Below are 22,893 nucleotides of genomic sequence, written 5' to 3' on the forward strand. Positions count from 1 at the left end.
TTATTATACAGGATGTAACAGTTTTGCTCAGCGCTTTACAATATAATGGGAGACAATACAGCAACAATACAGTTCAATACAAGAAGGAAAGGAGGGCCTGATCCTTGGAGCTTACAATCCACACTTAAATCACTGCAGGCGAGAGAAACACCCGTAAACCAAATTCACCTCCATGCACACAAGAGGCCCTTACCAGAAAGATGTGGCCATCAAATTATAAATGGTCTGATGTGCATATAGGGTTAATGATCCCAGTCACTGATGCAACAGCAATCAAAAAAAAAATAAAAGCAGTCTCACACTTCCTGCAATGTCATGTATAGAGCAAGAGGACTTGCATGGTGTAATATAGTTAGAAACGTTCACATTTATTTAAAAATAAGAATGCACACTCACATATACAGCGAGTAAAATAAGGATTGACAAACGTCACCATTTTTGTCAGTAAATATAATTCTAAAGGTGTTATTGACATTAAATTTTCACCACATGTCCGTAACAACCCATGCAATCCATACATACAAAGACACCAAAACAAATAAGTTCAGAAATTAAGTTTTATGTGTAATAAAATGGAATGACACTGGGAAAAAGTATTGAACACACTAATTGAAATGTATTTAATACTTTGTGCAAGAGCCTTTGTTGGTAATTACAGCTTCAAGATGCCTCCTGTATGGAGAAACTAGTCGCATGCATTGCTCAGGGGTGATTTTGGCCCATTCTTTCACACCGACAATCTTCAAATCTTGAAGGTTCTGTGGGCCTCTTCTGTGAACACTGATCTCTGTTGGATTCAAGTCAGGTGATTGGCTGGGCCATTCTACCAGCTTTATTTTCTTTCTTTGAAACCAATTGAGTTTCCTTGGCTTTGTGTTTTGGGATCATTGCCTTGCTGAAATGTCCACCCTCGTTTCATCTTCATCATCCTGGTAGATGGCAGCAGATTTTTTATCAAGGATGTCTTGGTACATTTTTCCATTCATCCTTCCTTCAATGATGCTGAAAAACAACCCCACACCATGATGTTCCTCCCACCTCCATGCTTCACTGTTAGGATGGTGTTTTTGGGGTGATGAGCAGTTCCATTTGACCTCCGAACATAATGTGTATTATGGCATCCAAAGAGTTCCATTTTGGTCTCATCTGACCAGACTATATTCTTCCAGTATTTCACAGGCTTGTCTAAATGTTGTGCAGCAAACTTTAAACAAGCTTCAACTTGCTTTTTCTTCAGCAGTGGAGTCTTGCGTAGTGAGAGTGCATATAGGCCATGGTGGTTGAGTGCATTACTTATTGTTTTCTTTAAAACAATTGTACCTGCTATTCTAGGTCTTTCTGAAGCTCTCCACAAGTGGTCCTTGGCTCTTGGACAACTCTTCTGATAATTCTTTTCACTCCTCTGTCAGAAATCTTGCGATGAGCACCTGGTCGTGGACGGTTTATGGTGAAATGATGTTCTTTCCACTTGATTATGGCCCCAACAGTGCTCACTGGAAGATTCAGAAGTTTAGAAATCCTTCTGTAACCAATGCCATCAATATGTTTTACAACAATAAGGTTGCAAAGGTCTTCAGAGACCTCTTTGCTTTTACCCATCATGAGATGTTTCTTATGTGACACCTTGGTAATGCGACCCCTTTTTATAGGCCATCAGTTGTGACTGAACCAGCTGATATTAATTTGCACTGACAAGGGGCAGGATTACTCTCTAATTACTGATTTCAGCTGATGTCTTGGCTTTCCATGCCTTTTTGCACCTCCCTTTTCTTCATGTGTTCAATACTCTTTCCCTGTGTCATTCCATTTTATTATACATAACTTAATTTCTGAACTTATTTGTTTTGGTTTCTTTGTTTATATGGATTGCATGGTTTGTTACCGACATGTGCTGAAAATTTCATGTCAATAGCACCTTTAGAAATATATTTGCTGAGAAAAATGGTTACATGTTCAATACTATTTTACCTGCTGTATAAAAAGCCAGGCACGGCTATATCTTGTTTGCATGTATCTGATCGGCAGAGTCTCTATCCGGTTTGACTTCCAGCAAAAGCATGCGAGATGTCACGTCCATTAGCCCCTTCAAACGCGTTTCATCCCAGTAGACATCATAAGATTTTAGGTTCTTCTTGGTATGCAGAAGATGTAAAATAAATGAATAAAAATGCATGTACCCTTTAGCACATTCTAACAAATATACTGTATATCTGATGACCAGTTCCCCTTTATCCTGTTCTTACACATAAGTATTTGGAACAGGTTCTGTTCAACAATACATTTTCTGTCACTTGTAATATTTTTTTTTGCAGCTAATCATTAATCTGAAATTAAAACTGAATTCTGGTCAATTGTTTTTAAAATGAAATTAGAATGCCCTCCAGGCCACTTCTGGTCTTGTATTGAAAATGTGAGGGACTGCTCACCTTCCAGGGCTAGAGCAAGGAAGCTCTCTGGCTGTTGTAATTTATATCTTTGCATTAATAATATTATTAATATGATTATCATTTGGTTAATTATTAATACCCAAATAATAGCAATATTTAGGTAATTCTTACTATATTTTATTATAATTTATTATTTGGGTAGTTATTATTTTATACATTAAGTATATAACATAATTATTTTATTATAAATTATTATTATTTGGCTAATTTATGTCTCTGCGTAACACCCACCTAGAAACCCTAGGTCATACATTTTTGGGGCACGCTAATTTTATTTACTTTTTTTTTTTTTTAAAGCTAACCAAATAACGAAAACGCACTTTATAAAGACCGCTGCAGTCTGAGTGTACTAAAAATTAACTTTATTTTTAAATGTTGCAGGTGCAACTCTAAGTATGAGACCAGCTCCCATCCCTATAGATGACACAGAGTGGAGGCAAACCCCACCCCCTGTCACCGCTACCTCCGGTACATTCAGGTTACGACGGGGCAGCCGGTTCACCTGGAGGAAAGAGTGTCTGGCTGTCATGGAAAGGTATGGCGTGGTTTATTAAAACTGATATTCCTGCTGTGAAACATGGTGGTGTATGAGTATATGATCACTTTTCCCTAAACCATTTGACATGTGTCTTGTCAGAACAGCAGGAAGGTTAGAGTTGTGCTTGACATCAGACAACGGGGTTGGATTAGTCTTTGGCATTATGGTTTGATTTAAGTCGGGGAATTGTAGACTAAGGATTGGATTTACACATTAAGGTTGAGAAGGAGAGCAGATGTTAATGTTGAGGGTCTCCAGTCACATGGGTGCTGGTGTTGGGGTTTGCTGGATCCTAATGTTTGGGTTGCAAGGGCTTCAGTTAGCAGAGTACATTGTTGTATGCCTGCATATAATATATGTGGATGCCCTCCTGTGAATTCCATATGGCTGAACCACCATGAGCCACAATAAAGGCTTGTCCTCAGCTTCACCCAGCCTTCTCAAAACAATCTTGGTAATTATATTGAAGTCAGGTAATTTATTCTAATTTGTGTTGCATACAAATTACATCCTTGTCGCTTTACTGCTTTTGGTTTGTAGCAATGAAACCTACAGCAATAAAGTATATCTATGGTCAAATTTTTATTTCCTGTGGTTTTATTGTTTTTTTTTTTTCCTTTAGCCACTATGGTCCACAATAATTTTTACATTTCCACTATGGGTCTGTTTCTTTAGTCATAACTTTCTGATTACATTAAGGGGAACTTTACGGAAAAAATAAAAAATGGGGAACAGGTAGGTTTTTTAACTTTACCCCGAGTGTAGCTCGGGGTAAAGTTTCAGCACCACAAGTGGTAACCCCGAGCTACACTCAGGAATACCCTGCAGCGTTGCTCCGGGATCCCTGTATCACTTACCTTGTCCTGCGCTCCCGCGATGTGTCCTCGGCAATGTCCTCTGGCTGATGCCGGCATCTGTCTTCCGGGTTCCGTTCCCTGCGTGTGTCAGGACGTACGAGGACAGAACTGACGGGAAATTTAAAAATGTCAAAAAGTGACATTCACTAAATTCACTAAAATCACATAGTAAAACATTCCTGTATCAAACCATTTCACATACATTTTGTCCCGAGTGCTTTGTCCTGTGCCCTGCCTGCATTTTTACTGTTCTTTCTGCCTGGAAACTGAAAAATGTCCAAACAGCATCCCTTTAGGTCAAAAGCGGTTTTAGACCGGCTAGAGAACAGCGATAGTAAATTAGAACCACTTGCAGAATTGAGTGATAATGATTCGTGGGGGAAATTCGTCATCAGACATTGAAAACGATTTTTCGACTTTGCTCAGTGATATGCGAACTTGGCGCTATATTTAAAATTTCAGTGTTTTTGGTTTGATTATATTATTGAATTAAATTTATTATTAATATAATATTTTTTATGATTATTAAATTACAATTTATGAATTCGTTTTTCAAATTTTAACATACCCGGGATGTTTACTAGGCTTTTGTTCGGACAGATTTCACTGAGTTATTCCTAAAAATTACAGGCCTACAATAAAAAAACTACATATTTCCATGCAAAAAAAAATACCGCTTTGAGCACAGAAATATTGACATAATCAGACTGCTAGGGACATTCTATGTCTCTTCTGTAATAAACTTACTTACCTGCCTGTCCTGTTGGTCCGAGCCACGCTCTGTGTGTCTCATAGACATGCAGAGGCGGCTTGGGAGTGAGCATGCACAGAACAGGTAAATATGACGTGTTTGTTGTTTAAAAAAAATAAAAATAAATAAAAATCTGAACCTTTACAATCACCAAACCCAAGCCAGAATATTGATGTTTTTTTTTACAGGTAAGTCCACTTCCAAATGAAATACCCTACTCTATTCCAGGCACTCCAGTTACTCCTTGTCCATATAAAAAGCTATTACACACATTCGCCAGTGACATCTTGGTTAAAGTATTAATTCCTGGAAATGTTGAAACAATCGCTTTGCTTGGAATTTGTAATTCTGAGCAACAAGTACATCTTTACTGTAGCTGGGACACAGAGGTCTTTAGTCCAGCAAATCACCCAATTTGTATTTTTATTTATCTTTGGATAAACACCAGTTTCTCCACAGAACATTCACCAGATATTTCAGCTTTTGCTCCCTCAGTGAGTTCAGAATGAGCTCCTTCTCTTTTCTTCACGATGATTGTCAACCAATAACCATTCCTCTCCGTGATGCTCTTAGGGTCCTTTTGCAGGCTTTGGAGCATTAAGGAGCCTAATTGTCACCTTACAATATTCCATGGTCATTTAGTGTTTTTGTTGAGTTTGGTTCTGATTAGGACAATTTTGCTGTGTCCCTTCGCTTAATCGATGCTTGGCAAACATACCATACAGTGGTAGAGCTGTACAGTTGTAGATGTCTGATCAGTCCTTCCTGGATTCTCATTGTAAAGGGTTAACCCATGGTTCAGTTTTTGTCTATTGTCTGGCTCTGCATCGAATGTAGGACGTTTCAAAGGGTCAGTCCAGTCACTGTGGTACATTTCAGAGCTTCTTGCCCACTTTTTTGCTCAAACTAAAAAGAACTCCAATGTGTATTTTTTTGTCTATCCCATGAGGATTTCTCCGCAGAGACCTTTTCCTCGCTTTGTGGTAGAGCTGTCAAGGTTCAATCAAGAATCCCAGCTAATGCCTTCCTGGTCTTGGAGACAATTTTTCTGAATCCAGCACCTCTTATTCACCTTTTGTTGATCACTCCAATAGTCCAGGGTCTGTCTGGCTCTCTAGTGTCTTGGTTAGTTTTCTCTATCTCTCAGCAACCCTGCTATCTTGAGTCTCCTTTTCTGATCCCGTCACATACACGCTCTCCAGGCAGTCCCACAGTTCTCTAGTTGGATCTGCAGTCCGTACAGATTTTTTTTGCTCGGCCCCGCTGCATTATAGTATTCAGATATACAGTGCTCATGAACAATAAGTCCCAGTGAGGCTGTAAGACTGACTCCGACGTGACTTTCACCACAGTGCTCAGATATACACTCATTGGCTAATTTATTAGGTGGACCTGTTCAATTGCTTGGTAACACGAAGTGCTAATCAGTCAATCACATGGCAGCAACTCAATGCATTTCGGCATATAGACGTGGTGAAGAGGACTTGCTGAAGTTCAAACTGAGCATCAGAATGGGGACTTTCACCACAGTGCTCAGATATACACTCACTGGCTAATGTATGAGGTGGACCTGTTCAATTGCTTGGTAACACAAAGTGCTAATCAACCAATCTCATCACAGCAACTCAATTCATTTAGGCTTCTAGATGTGGTGAAGAGGACTTGCTGAAGTTCAAACCGAGCATCAGAATGGGGAAGAAAGGGGATTTAAGTGACTTTGAACATGGCATGGTTGTTGGTGCCAGATGGGCTGGCCTGAGTATTTCAAAAAATGTTGATCTACTGGGATTTCCACGCACAACCTAACTGCATGATATCCTTCTGAAGCACAGTGTTTCATAAACAATTGTTATACTTTTGCCTTTTGGAACATATTGGTTTCACCTTTTTTTCATCCTTTGTTGCATCTAAGAGCTGCTGATCTCCTGCAACAGTTTTGGTCTACAAGAATTCATGGCTGCGTGACACTTCTCATGGCATATTTCCTATTGGTAGCAAAGGGTGAACTATACCTGAGCAGTGAGCTTTGGCACAGCCACTTAAGCTGGCCATAGATGGATTAAATTTCAATCCATCTATGGCTGTTCCCAATAGTTTGAAGTCAATCTAACAATTGGCTTCTTTTGAAAGGGAATGTTGGAAAATTGTGTGTTCAGTATTGCAAACAATCCGCTGCAATGCTGGTCAGGGTATTTGGATTCTGCGGTTAGAATACAGCAGCGCAGTAAGGAGGATTCCTCCATGTACCTCAGTTGTGAGGCTAGGGGAATACGTTTTTTTGTTTTTTTTTGTCATCAGCTGCCAGCCTAATGCCTAGTACATACGATGACAATTTCTGACAATGTTTTTTTTTCTTTTGATTGCTTGCTAGTTTCCTATCAAGAATGAATAGGTTACGAAAACCCTCATAAGACCGAATATCATTTTAGAAGTAATAATAATGTATTGGATTGTAATGTATTCTTTCATTTCCGAGCATGTGCTGTCTCGGTCACTTGATTTTTTTTTTTTGTACAAATACTATACTAATTGCATGAAAATCATTTGTTCTGTTATCTTACAAGAAAATTTTTCATGCTTGTCCCTTCGGATTTTTTTGCATGAGCTGTCATGATCAGCTTTTGAAAGCTGTGTACTAACAATCAGATTATCGGACAATCGCTCCAAATGTTTTCTTTTTTTTTTTTTTTGGCCGATATTCTAATTGTGTGTCCTAGCCTTTAGTCTGCATTGGAAGTGCATGTGACAGGGCGCCAAAGCAGGAGAGCAGCTGAGAGACCATAACAAAACATTGTCACCAAGAAGATCAAGGACCTTTTGTGCAGGATACCAGGGATTATTTTAATGAAAGGTTTAAAAAGATTGAAAAACACTTTTGAAAGCACAGTAACGTGATAGATTTTTAAGCTGGCCAGCTGCGTCAAAGTAATCCCACTAAAGTGAGGGAGAGCTACTAATTTCAGGTCTGCCTACTGACTAGTACTAGTAGCCCTCCCCCACTTTGTGTCTATTTGCCCCAGGTTGGCATTGTGTCCACAGTAGCATTTGTGTTGGCAGAGCAGAGTAGGACTGGCCATAGAGGGATTACTTGATGCAGTTGGCTAGCTTAACTCCTTCACGCCGGCACCTCCCGGCCCTTTAAGGGTTTCAGAGGCCGGGTTTAGGGTCATATGACCGCTGTGTCACGGCGGTCACATGATTGGGAAAGGTCCCGATCGAAAGAGGAGATTGGGACCTTTCCGTGAGTACCAGAAATGTGTTCTGAGAGCGAGCAGAATGGCACAATCCTAAAACAAAACCTGGCAACAAGTAAACCGATGAAATGCCCCCTGTTCAAAAGTCTGCAACCCCTTAGTTCCTAATACTGTGTATTGCACCATTTAGCATTAATGACAGTGTGCAATCCTTTGTAATAGTTGTCTAAAAGGCCCTGAATTCTTGCAGGTGGTAGAGCTGCCTATTCATCTTCGCAAAATGCCTCCAGGTCATGCAAAGTCTTTGGTCGTCTTGCATGAACTCCATGTTTGAGATTTCCCCAGATTGGCTCGATGATATTAAGGTCAGGAGACTGTGATGGTCACTCCAGAACCTTCACCTTTTTCTGCTGTAACCACTGGAGGGTCACCTTGGCCTTGTGCTTAGGGTCATTGTTGTGCTGGAAAGTCCAAGAGTGTCCCATGCGCAGCTTTCATGCAGAAGAATGCAAATTGTCTGCCAGTATTTTCTGATGACATGCTGCATTCATCTTCCCATCAATTTTCACAAGATTCCCTGTGCCTTTTTAGAGCTTGCACACCTCCAAAACATCAGTGTGCCACCACCATGCTTCACTGTGCGAATGGTATTCTTGTCGCTGTATGCCTTGTTGACCCCTCTCCAAACATATGTAGCACTCTATTTTGGTCTCTTCACTCCAGATCAGTGTGCCAGAAGCTGTGAGGCGTGTCAAGGTGTTGTTGGGCATATTGTAACCGGGTTGTTTTGTGGCATCGGCACAGTAAAGGCTTCTTTCTGGCAACTCGACCATGCAGCTCATTTTTGTTCAAGCATCATCTTTTTTTCTACAGGAGCCTGTATTTCTCCTGAGATTTCCTGTGGGTTTTTCTTTGTGTCCCAAACAATGCTTCTGGCAGTTGTGGCTGCAATCTTTCTTGATTTACCTTACCTAGGCTTGGTATCAAGAGATCCCCGAAGTGTGCACTTGCACTTCTTAATAAATTGATTGAGCAGTACTGACTGGCATTTCCAATGCTTATCTTTTTTTTTTTTTATCCTTTTCCATCTTTATAATGTTTCATTATCTTGTTACGCAGGTCTTTTGACAGTTCTTTCCTGTTCCCCATGGCTCAGTATCTAGCCAGTGCATCCACATAAGAGCTAACAAACTCAGTGATGGTTTATACACAGACACTGATTGCATATTAAAAAGTCACAGATATGGGAAATTAACCCTTCATTGCTATTTTAACCAGTGTGTGTCACCTTGTGTGTCTGTACCAAGGCCAAACATTCTAGAGGATAGAAACTTTTCATCAGGGCTATTTGGATAGTTTCTGTTATCATTATGATTTAAAGAGCAGCCAAAAAGCTATGTTACAAAGGCTAATTTGATCACTATCCCTTAATAAAAGACAGGTTTTTTTGGCTTGATCAGTCATATTTTCAGTATCCGTGCCAACATTTCATGTTTTCTGCCAGGGGATGCAAACTTTTGAAACACAACTGTGTATATATACTGCTTGATATAAATGAGCAGGATATCTGGAGGAGGGGTTATGGTCTTTAGTTGTTGCATAATGTCCATTCTTCTTGTAGGCTGTAGTGTCCTTCAATGAATTCCAACAAAGGGATTGTATAATAAGGACTAGACCAGCTCAAGACACAAGTGTCTTAGGAAGGGCGAGGAGGTAGTGGGTTATGAGCTTCAGGGTAGGGCATGCAGGGGTAAAAAAAAAAAAAAAAAAAAAAGCTGGAACTGGGCTTTAAAGAAACCTATAGAGAAGTGCTATAGAGAATACAATTGCTGACCGCTTCTTCTGAAAATACAAGTTTCCCTGGCTCCTGTGGCTTCAGTAATTTTAGCTTCTGACTTGGAGAAATATGCAGCTAAGGAATTTTGAATTTTCTAATTTTTTTTTCTTTGTATGCCTGTTCCAGGCTACCTTCTCACTACTGAATTCAGTAAGGCTTCCTTGAAGGCATAGTACACTGTCCAATATTTTTTTAGTTTTAACTATGTATTAGGCCCATTCACACTAGGAACTACATGTGAATTGCACAGGAACGCTGCATGGTTTTGAATAGGCTGGAATTGCACCGCACCAAAAGAAGCGCCTGCACTATTTTTTTTAAACACGCTGCAGCCCAGATCACATGGTACTGTTGAACCACGCGATCTGGTGTGGGTAATCACACTGCATTTGAGGTGTCACTAACTTTGCACTGACACCCGCTGCAGATTGCAAGGGTAGTGCGACTGGAATGCGGTGTGGGAAACCACACGGGGGGTTTCCCGCACTACATTCTAGTGTGAATGAGCTTTTAATGTAGTTATATTCTCTGTGTGATTTGGTTATCTTCCAGTGTAATGATGGGCTCACTTGTGGCTGTGCCATAGCTGATTGGTTCCCCTATATTAGGGGTAGGCAACCTGAGAGCCACAGGACTACAAGTTCCATCATGCCTCTGCAAGTCATAGCTGTAACTGTCAGTTTTGTAATCTTTGCAATGCCTCATGGGAAATGTAGTTCAACAGCTAGAGAGCCGCAGGTTGCCTACCCCTGCCCTATATCCATGTATTCATTCACTTAGCTTGTCCCTATTCCCAAAGGGATGGGTAACTTCTTGTTCCGAGTCATCATCCACGGCTCGCCATTTCCTCTGTATTGTATCACAAATGTGAGAGCGCGGTCTGTTAATGGCTCTGCCTGCTTGAGGCTGCGTCATATGTAATTAGCTATTACCTGCAGAGCACTAGTCCCAGAGATCCTGGGATGTGTAGTATGTTCATAGGAAGTGTCAGTTCTCACACTACTGACATAGGTCATGCATTACCCTGTGCAGTGCCATGCTGCATGTTTCAAAACAAACCAAAATCTACTGACATGAGAATGTAAAGATTTTCTATAGACTGTGCATACAGGACAACAAATGACACCATGAAACTACTTAATCGATGCACATCTTATGCAGGTAAAAAACACAAGGTGCAGGTAGGAAGGTTTATAATGCTTTTAAACCAAATTTAGTTCTCAGGATATACAGGATAAACAATATAACAAGGACCCATTTGTTATTTGGAACCATGAGTTGTCACTGTGCAGGGAAAGGAAGGTTGGGTGCACATGGAAGGTTTTTTTGTGATAGTTCATTCCCCTGTGTTTGCCTGTAATTATTCTCTAGACATTGCTACACATGTACTTGCAAGTAGAAGCAATTGATTGCAGCAATTTGGAGCATTGTGGGATCATGCTACATACCATTGATCCTATTTCTAGCTATCACTAGCAATTCATCACAAGACATTAGGGCAGTGATCACTTTGTCTGAAGTCGCCCACTTACTTCTGGTCTAACTCGGAGACTAGCATTAGTCACTGTGCCATGTTCATTCACTAGGTATGCATGCCTTGCTGTCTGCTTAGAAGTGCTGTACATTGTGCCTTACCGTGCCGCCCTCATCACCCACCTGCCCAAAATGTCTGAAAAACAGCCGGATCGCTATGGCTAAAGGCTTTTATTTAGGCAGTTCTTTAGCAAGGATGTTAATCGCATTCCCTGCCATACAAAATAGAATCTACAAATCTGTTTGTTAAAAAAGGTCATAATTTATAAAATATGCTTACAAAATCTGAAATTCACACCAATATTTTAGTAAATCATTTAGATTATATGCAATGAAATCTAATGTTTTGCTTATATTTTGCTTCCCTGGTTCTTCACTCCCTCTTATCAACACACTGACTGTGAAAATGTCTTATGGCACCACTCTAAGCTGGATGGTGAGAAAAAAAATCACCCCGCCAGCAAAGACAGGGAGTAGGTGTCTTAAAGCTGTTCCAGTGTAGCTGATGGAAAGGAAAGATGGATACCGCACAACTGACCCCAGGAGTCAGACGCATGAATAGCTTGGCCTCAGCCACTGCTCAAAACATGCCCCTGTGATACGTTTCGCCCCACCCATTGGGCCTTGATTACAAACTCTGTGATCAAGCCCTGGTGGCCGGGCTAAGCACGTCAGAGGACTTGGCTGGAATGGTGGTTGAGGCCAAGCCATTCATGCATTTGACTTCTGGGGTCGGTTAAGCGGTGTCCATCTTTCCTTTCCATCAGCAACACGCTAATGATGTTATTAAATAAATCCTTTCCATTTTCATTACATACCTTATTTTAGACCCACTGATGTCATTACTGGGTTTCTATGCTTCTCTATGTAGTGCAGGTAGATCATGGCTGGTGGGAAGAGCAAGCAGGGCGGTGTATACATTTTCCTTAAATAGGAATCTTGGCTAACATCCACATGTGATGCTGATCCTGTATGATTAAAAGGGGACAGGGACAGTATAGCTGAGGAGGAAATTACTAGACCCCTGGTTCTGAACACAGGGCCTGGCGGTCATCTAGATGCAGATGTTGGGCATCAGTCAGATTGCGGAGTGGCAGCTGGGTGCCGAGAACTGGAATGCTCGCTTTGTTCCAGCACTGAAAGAGAGAGACTATACCAGGGGTAGGCAACCTGCAGCTCTCCAGCTGTTGCAGGACTACAAGTTCCATCATGCCTCTGCAAATCATAGCTGTAACTGTCAGTTTTGTAATGTTGCAATGCTTCATGGGAAATGTAGTTCCACAACAGCTAGAGAGCCACAGGTTGCCTACCCCTGGACTATACTGTGGGCGGAGTTATCTCTGCTCACAGTACAATTAAAGTCCTGGCCTGGGGGGGCGGAGGGGGTGCAAGTGTGGGTGATGGGTAAGTGATCAACAGTGGGGAGGGGTTAACACTTTCCCAACTATGACCACAAATATAGGGGGGTTAAGTTTCAATGCCATGACCACCAGTACGGTGGTAATGGGGGGGGGTTAACACTTTCACTGCTGTAACCACCAACATAAAGGAGTTAACACTTTCACTGTTATGACCTCCAATATGGGGGGGTTAGCTTTCAGTACCATGACCACCAGTACAGAGGGGGAGAGAATTAACTTTTACAGCCGTGACCACCAATACAGGGTAGGGGGGATAGGCAGGTTGCCATGGCCCCCAAATGGGGGTGGGAGGGGTAGGGTAGGGGTAAACACTCAATGTCATAGCCACCAATCTGGTGTGCGTTGAAAAGTAACTTTAACCACCATCAATGTGTGTCAACATTAATGACACCAATGTTGGAGTTTAGCATTGTGGCCACTGACACCAATTCTGAAGATTATTGTATTCCCAACTTTTTTAGATTACATTGAGGCACACTGCAAAAAATGCAGAAGGACCTAAATTTTTGTGTTGAGGCATGAAAAAATGTGCTGCTATTGTACTCTGGAAGTGTCAGGGAGTGCACTTGAGGCCTTCTGTAATTTTTCCATTTGACCAGTATTGGACTAGACGATGCTGAACATCCTCCAGCCAGGAAATTAAATAGGCTTTTTCTGACTTCCAGTTTCTCAAGCACATTGTGAGAAGCTCAGTGTGAAATGGTATCAGAGTAAACTATTTTTATTACAGGAGAGGAGACTTTGCAAGACTAAAGGGAAGGCTAGAGGTCAGATTTAATGAGATTGAGATACCGTTAAAGGGTCAGAACCCGCCCCAAATAGTTTAAATCCTTAGTGGATGACTGGAGGATGAGCAGCATATTCCTCACAATGGGCGCACATTGTCGGTGGTCCTGGAACTGGGATATATTGCTACAGGAGTCTCTAAGAGACCATTGGTGATCCAGCCTGTCAACACCCTGCCACGAACGAAGTTTTTTTTTTTTTAATGTATTAATAAAAATAGGGGGGGGGGGGGGAAGTATTTGCTACACAACTAATTTAACTGGTTTTCCCTTGTTACTAATATCTCTAGTCTTGAAATGTAAACTGCACCAGGATGAGCACTTTGTTCAGAAGACTTATGCTATCAATAATTTTCTGATTGGTTTATCCCATCCTGCCGTCTCCTATTGATTGTTGCCGTTCCAGAAGCCTCAGATGCTGTTTTTCAGCTTTGTATGTACTGTGGACGGGGGCCAAGTGTCTGCTATAATAATATTATACCTTGATCTTAAAGTTGCTGGATCCAATTTAGCTGTGCATACATTGCGGCATAGCTGATATGGAGATAACTCATTCCTGACAGACCTTGAATGCACCCAGGGAGGAAAGATCAGCCTTGTATGCCCAGGGAGCTTTCCTTTTTCATCAATTTTTTGTAATAGGGTTCTTTAAATGGATTCTGATATGAAGAGGTTGCATAGGGGTATGTATAAGTATGGAAACCCTCACATTGGCTACATCAGTACAGCAGTCCTAATGTTGCTATAGTTTGTCTTAGGGCAGGGGTGTCAAACTCAGTTTCATTGCGAGCCACATCAGCATTATGGTTGCCTTCAAAGGACCAGTGGTATCTGTAAGACTAGATGTCCAGCGTACTCCCTGCCCCCCCATCCCACATCGGATGTCAAGGCCACTCCCCCCCCCCCCACTATTAGAAGTAAAGTGTCCCCCACCCTCCCATACATCACAACATCACACTGCACCCCCTTACCTTGGAGGAGTTTTGTCATCCTCTGTGATGCCAACTGCTGAGATAAGGTAGGAGGGTACTGCAGCTGCAGGAGAGGTGTGAGGGCCACATAATGGCCTGGCGGGCCAAATTTGGATAGGAGGCCCTGTGTTTGACACGTGTCCTAAGGCATTGTGTTAATTAGCTTTGAGCTTTTCTTGATTGGCAAATGCATCGACCTTTCTACCTGAATTTGACATCAGTTTGAGATACGTCTGGGATCAGACATCAGAGTTTAGCGGGTACATCGGACCTGCGCTTGACCTCCTTCTCACCCAGATATGAATTCCTACATCAGCCCCTTTTCAAGTTTCTTTTGCTTTCACATTGGTTTTTGTGTGGGGTGAGAATCAATTGTCAATATAGGTCCTTATTTGCAGCATGAGTTCCTATGAGTTCAGTGATGAGATCTCCTCATCATTGTTCCTCGCTTTTCCTTTTCTTACCCACCTTGGCGTTTTGGGTGTTTCAGTCCTACTTTTGTTTTCTGGCTGATTATAAAAAGTACATGTTCAACAAGGATTGTGGTCCTGCTAGCATTGGTCATTTCAGGTGTGAAGACCTTGGAACACCATCAAGGGTCTCACCACCAAAGTCCCTGAGAGATCAAAGCAATAATTGTATGGTTTGAGTCTTTACCGATTTTAAATAAATGTAAACCTCAGTTGTTGGACTTACTCTTCATGGGTGGCCAGAACTGTATTTTCCTGAGTGCAATCTGCAAGGAGAGATCTACTCACACTGGAGCAAGTCTTGAGAGCATCAGGATCTACTACGTTCTGCACCACATGGTGACAATGACAAACCCTGCGGTATTCCATTCCTTCCCTCCTGCTTTGGAGCTTGTTCCCTCAGCTCTACTGAAGATTGCTGCTTGCTCACTGGGAGATTGTCCAATACCTTCCCTGTTCAAGGCCATTTGACGGTTAGGGACTTCCTAGAGCGGAGCTCTCCAAACTGCAGTCCCCAGGCCATTGCAAGATTCTATCTGGCACTCGGGTCAGTGGTGTATTGTAAATGTGACTTAGTGATTCTAACATTTTAATTTTTTTGTACAAAAATAACAAACATGTCTATATTTACCTGTTGTGTGCAGTGGTTGTGCACAGAGCAGCCTGGATCCTCCTCTTCTCCTGTCCCCTGCTGGCACTCCTGGCCCCTCCCTCCTGTCAGGTGCTCCCACAGCAAGCAGCTTGCTATGAGGGCACCCGAACATACGCGCACCCCCCCCAGTTGCTGCTCTGTGTGTCCATTCACACACAGAGCTACGGCTCGGCCCAGCCACCCTCTCTCTCTTCTCATTGGCTCAGTGGCTGTGATTGACAGCAGCGGGAGCCAGTGGCTTAGCCAATGAGGAGAGGGAGTTCCGGGATAACCAATACTCCAGTGTACATCTCTGGATCGAAAAGGGACTTAGTTGACTATTAAGGGGGGAGGGGTGGATGCTGCACACATAAGGTTTTTTACCTTTATGCATAGAATGCATGAAGGCAAAAATCGTTGAGCCTTTACAGTCACTTTAAAATTTCAGCTTGGCAGGGGCCGACCTGCTGCACTGTTTTCATCCTTGTCATTGGTTGCTTGGACCACCAGCTTCCTAGCAATCGGTGACATGCTTGCCCAGAGACTTTATTTACAGTCACCGCAATGTATGCCTTCTGCTGGTGGCTGCTGCTTTCATTAAAATCTTCAGTCCTCTCATTCCCACCTAACCCCACAGCCATAGTCTGGGGACCAGTCATATGCACTCATCAAAAGTACTGACTATCCCCATCTTTTTTGCCCCTCCCCCATTCATAGAAGCTGTACTATAATGGGCAAAGTCAGGGGCAGACTGACAATTCATGGGGCCCCTGGGCAATAGGGGATCATGATGCCCCTGTGTCCTTGCCCAAGCTCAAAAAATCCTATGAAAAAGGTACCAGGGGCATCTCATGGGGCCCCCTACTGACCGCGGGCCCTCAGGCAGTGCCCGAGTTTCCAAATGGTCAGTCCGCCCCTGGGCATAGTCCATATCACAGTGTGCTTATGTACTGGGGGCATTGGGTGCTGGCGGTGGAGTTCTTATTAGTGTTTATTGATAAACATAAACACAAGAAGCAATAGCTGTTCTGCCCATACAGAGAAGATAACGCTAACTATGAACACTTGCATTTTCCAGCTATTTTAATGAAAACCAGTATCCAGATGAGGCCAAGCGAGAGGAAATTGCCAATGCGTGCAATGCAGTCATACAGAAACCAGGTGAGTGTGATATGTCTGCATCGTTTGATCTCTGCTGTTCATATCTCTCTATACTGTTCAGAAGTTTTGAAATCCCTTAGAAATTACTTAAAAAGCCATTTTTCCTGTTGCCATTGAATTAATATAGAAATCTAGCCAAGACGTAACTTATCTAACAAATGGCCATTACTGATTTATAATTGAGTATTCACATATGACTGTAATGCCCCATTTATTTCAATAATCATGTTTAAATAATCAGTCATCCCAGAAACCTTTATATTTGCGCTTGCACATCCGTTACTTTTTTATTGTTTTTCCGTGGGTTACAAGGTATTTTTATTCCATAAATTAATTTTTCAGTTCAAATATAGACCGCAATGAAATAGAACAATTTGATTCTCTGGTGAGCTATTTTTTGGTGGAAATGAGTTATACCATGCGTAAGCATGCCAAAAGACTGATGATTACAAGGTGTCCACTGCTGTCTTCAGAGAAGATTTATTCAGTATAGAAAAAGGTGGGAGACTCAAGTGTACAGTTTCACAGGAGGAGAAGTACATCAGAATCTGAAGTTTGAGAAACAGACCCTCCGTTGGTGTCAACCAATTTCTGCAAAAGTGTATAGATGAACGTTGGATGCTGGCCTTAATGGCAAAGTTGAAAAAGTCATATCTAAATCTGGTCATTTAAAAAAGCTTAAAATAGGCAAAAGAACATTGGAAACAAATATGTGTGGATGAGTGTAAAGCTGGCCGTAGATGAATCGAAATTCATCTGATTCAGCAGGAACCTGACAAATTTCGATCCATCTATGGGCAGGTTGGTTGTACTGAAATCAATCTATTGGTTGACTTCAGTACAGCCAGACAGGTTTTTTCCTTCATTTACTGCCGCTGGCTGTAGCTGGCACCAGAAATCATTTTATTCTGAAGGCAGGGAAACCTCCCGCTATCTGAATACAATGGTGCAGTGGGAGAGATTCCTCATTCAGCACTGAATATGTTGATGGCGGAATCGAGCGATTTTCTTTCCTTCAACTCATGATTGAAGGAACGAAAAAAAGCTTAATATACGGCCAGCCTAAGTTGAAATGTTTGGATCAAGGGGAGACTTGATGGAATGGGACTGTTTTAGTGCTGGTAAGATGGGAAGAAATACTCTTACACAATCATACTATCACCTGTAGTCAGCACTTAAAGTGGAAGAAAAGGCTAATTCTAATTATTCTTAAAAACATTCCCTACTCCTACATCTACTGCATACCCTGTATATAAACGTGTACTCGCTTTTAATCTGGTCTCGTCATGTGATCCTGCAGTTCCAGCTCCCTTGTAATAGAGAGCAGTTGCTGCAGGGGAGTGGAAGGAGCAGACCAAAAAAGAAATTTGTGAAAAGGGATTCACAAGAAGCGGCTACATTATGGACAGAATGCGATACTCAGAAAAAGTGGAAGGAGCGCCAACAACGGCTGAGTTATGGGTGACGTCACAGCTCTGAGAATTCACAGCTTCTGTTGAGCACTCCCTTACACAGGGGAGCTGGAGCTACAGAATCACATGATCAGACTTGATTAAAAAAAGGGAAGTATACAAAACTTTTTTAATATAGGGTATGCAAGATGGGTAGGAGGCCTGAAGAAATAGTTGGTGTTCGGCTTTACTACTACTTTAATTTTTTCAGTTTTCTTCTTATAGTGGTAGTAAAGTCCACTTCATGACTTGTACCTACAGGTAAGCCTATAATAAGGCTTACCTATAGGTACATTGAATATCTCCTAAAAGTGTACAGTTTGGAGATATTCACATTTGTAGAGGCCAGTGCCATCGCATGCGCACTTTGTTCTGAACGGATGGCATACTGGAGTATGCTGTCCATTTTGAGCTCTGTACCGCAACATTTTTAGCTTTAGTATCTATTTAAGCGTACATCTGTGCGAGGGCCATGCTTCGCCATGGCAGGCAGTCCCATTCATGTCTGTTAAGACGCAGCAGCTTGAAGTTTCCAGATAAGTGCCCCTCAAGCACACCTTGGAAATCCGTACTTAGACCCCGAAGTCCAAAGGCTGACTTGTCATGTTTGCTTCAGACACTGGATTCTGCATTAGGCACTGGATCCTGCATTTACCACTTGCCTTGGTGGTGGTGCAATGAGTGTAATTGGCTTCATGGCACTATGCAGGTCCAGGGCCGTGGTCCATTCCTGTGTCGCCCAGACCCTGAAGACCCCTCCATGACAAACCTGCCCTGATAAACCCATACTCACTTTGAGTAGAGTTTCTATTTGGTAGTGAAATATGATCAGCAAAACTGTTGATTGATGAATCCAAACTGGAATGGAGCCAGTAGGGATTTCCACAAGTGACCCATGGAGATGCTTTTTGCCCCACCACCAGGTTCACACTCCAGAAATCCATGCAAAATGATGTTTTGTTTGTCATAGTTCCATATTATTCAGCAAGGACCTTGAAATGTTATGTAAAATCACAACGATCTACATAATTTATGTCGGAACCATAATTCATTCTCCTATTAAAGCTCTTGGTAGGAAGCCAACCAGCTTAAATTCAGCCCGATGCCAAGATGCTTCTGGCAGGGACCTGTGAGAGGTGCAAGTAGATGTTTCTGTGGCCTCTTCACTGTGATTACACTTTTTCAAGGTTAACAAGACAATACTTTGCATTTAAAAGCATACAGGTGTTTGAAAAATCTATTTTATCTGTTTGCATCCTGAAGTTTTTTTTAAGTTCAAATAGCATCCTGAGATTGTTTTTGTTGTACAACAGAGTGTCGGCTTTGTAGCTAAAATTATGAATGCGTTCTTAAAGCGGCATTAAACCCAAAACCAAAAATCTCATATATTGCAGCTTACCAATCATTAGATGTGGTGCCTGCATAAGTTTTCTTTTTAGGATTGTTCCCCTCTGTTTTCATCTGGTGCTTTGGCGAGTAACACACCTCCTGTATTAGAGTACCCCCACTCTGGATGAAGGAGCAAAGGGGCACCTTTGAACAGCAGCATTGTCAGTCTGGGGGGAGGGGAGTGTTAGATGCACTCGCAGATTTACATGCACTGACAAATTGAAGCCAAACTCCATCTCACACAAAAAGTAATAGTTTTGTTATTTTTGGAAGAAAAGTTTTATATAAATAAAAGCTGATCATTGCAAACACCCCCTGTCAGTAGTAAATGCTTTGTCTCATCCCTGTAAGTGCTGCCTCTGCAGGAGACCTTGTTCTGTTGAAAAACAAACTTAGTGGCTAGATCACTAGGTGAATATAAAGGAAAGACAGCTTAAAAAAGGAAACTAGTGCAGCTAGCAAATCTAAGAATTGGTGAGATACAATATAATGTTTGCTTTTGGGTTTTCTGCTGTTTCAAATACCTCTTATAATTTGCCCTGGAGTTCATTTTCTTCCTATGTCACCAGCCTGTCCATATTTGTAAAATGAGTATTACTTCCCCCTTCTAAAGAATGCCCAACTTCTAATCGTGAGATAATAAGTGCCACAAAGCCGCTTCTTGTCCAGGGTAGTAATGTTTAGACTCTGTTCTGTGGTCCTTGAGGCTGGGCAGGATTGAATGGATTGCAATTAGTATTCAATCCCGCCCAATCATACCTCCTTCCCAAGCCCTGCTTGTACCATACTTGAGACTGCAAGTAATGCCTACTTCATAAGCCCCACCCACAGTAACACCCAGAACCACTTTTAAGGTACACAAGTCCTAAAGCATTATGGGACATGTAGTTTCAGGACATTACATGGGCAGCAAATGATAACTTCTTCCATTGCCGTGGGCATGAAAAGAGTGCTGGAGAGAACCTATACTTTAGTACTTTATACAGCGATATACTTTCAGTAACATCTAAGACCCCGCTATATGTTCCTCACTCTTCCATCCACTAAGCTCACTTTTTTCATTGCAGGCAAGAAGCTTTCAGATTTGGAGCGAGTTACCTCCTTGAAAGTCTACAACTGGTTTGCCAACAGGCGGAAGGAAATCAAAAGAAGAGCTAATATTGGTAATGTCCCAGAGCACAGCCATGCTGACCATCAGCTGGAAGGCCATTCACACACCTACTGTATTTGTTTTGACCTTCCATCTTGAGGACAAAAGCTTGTTAAAATGTCACTATGGCCCACGTAGTGCATGCAGCCATTTTGTAATTAAATTTTCACCCTTTAAGGCAGAACTGAAGCTTCAGTCGCCATGTAGTTCAGATATGTACACTGATCAGCTATATAACATTACAAACGCTGACAGGTAAAGTGAATAACATTTATTTTCTTGTTAATGCCTCCTGAAAGTCACATAGTTATATAGTTAGTCTGGCTGAAAAAAAGACAAAACTCCATCCAGTTCAGCCATTAAAAAAGAAAAGAAGTTATAATCCTATACCTACAGTTGATCCAGAGGAAGGCAAAAAAAACCCAGCAAAGCATGATCCACTTTGCTCCTGCTGGGGTAAAAATTCCTTTCTGATCCCCCGAGAGGCAATCGGATATTCCCTGGATCAACTTTACCTATACATGTTCTATCCAGTTATATTCTGTGTATCGAAGAAAAAATGCAGGACTTTTTTAAAGCAATCCACTGAGCTGGCTAGAATCAACTCTTGAGGGAGTCTATTCCACATTTTCACAGTCAGTGGGATATATTAATTAGCAAGTAGGTATGTTGTCCCTGAAGTTGATGTGTTGAAAGCAGAAAAAATGGACAAGCATAAGGATTTGAGCAACTTCGACAAGGGCCAGATTGTATTGACTAGACAACTGGGTCAGAGCAACTCTGAAACCTCAACTCTTGTGGGATGTTCCCGGTCTGCAGCGGTCAGGACCGACCATAAGTGGTCCAAGGAAAGAAAACCGATAATGGGGTCATGGGGAGCGAAGTCTGACTCGTGCAGTCTGATCCAGTAGAAGAACTCCTGCAGCTCAAATGGCTGAAGAAGTTAATGCCGGCTCCGATAGGTGTCAAAACACACAGTGCATCAGTTAGTTGTGTATGGGGTTGTGTAGCCGCATACCAGTCAGGGTGCCCATGCTGACCCATGTCCACAGCCAAAAGCACCTACAATGGGCACATGAGCATCAGAACTGGACCATGGTGCAATGGAAGAATGCGTTCTGGTGTGATAAATCACGTTTTCTTTTGCATCATATGGATGTCCGGGTGTGTGTGCGTCACTTACCTGGAGAAGAAATGGCACCAGGATGCATTATGGCAAGAAGGCAAGCTGGGGGAGGCAGTGACCTGCTATTTACAGCTTGATACCACAGCATACCTTCAGAGGTCTAGTGGTTGATGGGTCAGGGCTTTCTTAGTGGCAAGAGGGGAATCTACCAGGGGCGGACTGACAACTCATGGGGCCCCCGGGCAATAGGGGATCATGGGGCCCCTGTGTCCTCGCCCACACCCAAAAAAGACAATGAAAGGTACCAGGGGCATCTCATGGGGCCACCTACTGACCCCGGGCCCTCGGGCAGTGTCCGAGTGCTCTAATGATCAGTCTGCCCCTGGAATGTACTCAATGTTAAATGGGTGGTTATAATGTTATGGCTGATCAGTGTATGTTGATATTTTAAAACGTTAAAATTGCGCAGTGCTGTCATAACTTGCCTATTTTCAGTTTAGCAGCATCCTGGGAGTGTATCAGTCAGGCTTCAGGAGGTTTATAAATGGCCTACACCTATAACAAGGGCATAATTCAACTTTAGTCAGAGATGCACAGTTTGTTTTTATCTACAGATGCCCCTTTAAAAATAAAAGCAGGCTTTTATTTTTTTTTTTTATTAAGGTGAACTAACTCTTTAAGTTCCTTTGCTGTGCACATCCAGGGCCAACCATGACGTAGCCTTTTGGATAACATCCAGGTTTACACACCAGGCTAATTTTGCATTGCCCGGTGCATGACCCTGAATTGTTACTCTGAGATATTGCCATCACATCTTTAATACAGCCTGGCAATAGGCATCTTGATGAAATGCAAGCAAAGCTCTCAGCTTCAAGCATCACTTGTGAGCCACAGGTAGCAAATGTCTCGTCTCAATTTAAAGATGCCCTTGTGGCTAATTTTTGAACACCACCTGGGATCCTGAAATAGACCTTCACTTGTAATAGCAATATTTTACTGTATTGTTGCCATGGCCTTCAGAGGCTGTCCAATATTGCTTCATGTTTGCTAGAGACAGATCACAAGGATTTTAATTGCTGGTGATGGCCAACTAGAGCTTAATGTTAACGCAGAGAGAGCAATAGCCGAGGGGGATAAACCTGTAGTGTGGGTATTAAACGAATGTGTTGCTCATGCATGCA

The 22,893-nt window shown here is 42.1% G+C and overlaps 1 protein-coding gene across 5 annotated transcripts in view; it reads left to right on the forward strand.

The window, feature by feature from the left end:
- The window catches only part of HMBOX1 (homeobox containing 1), a 220,107-nt gene that overhangs the window by 187,158 nt on the left and 10,056 nt on the right, over nt 1-22,893 (forward strand). For all 5 annotated transcript variants that reach the window (XM_089657646.1, XM_089657647.1, XM_089657649.1 and 2 more), the window contains exons 6-8: nt 2,829-2,982; nt 16,514-16,596; nt 20,504-20,599. In XM_089657646.1, the coding sequence (XP_089513772.1) occupies nt 2,829-2,982; nt 16,514-16,596; nt 20,504-20,599 (333 nt within the window). The remainder of the gene's footprint in view (nt 1-2,828; nt 2,983-16,513; nt 16,597-20,503; nt 20,600-22,893) is intronic.

This window comes from Staurois parvus, unplaced genomic scaffold (genome assembly GCF_062004578.1).
Source record: "Staurois parvus isolate SC_StPar_1 unplaced genomic scaffold, SC_StPar_1.0 ptg001016l, whole genome shotgun sequence".
Classification (NCBI taxonomy): Eukaryota; Metazoa; Chordata; class Amphibia; order Anura; family Ranidae; genus Staurois; species Staurois parvus.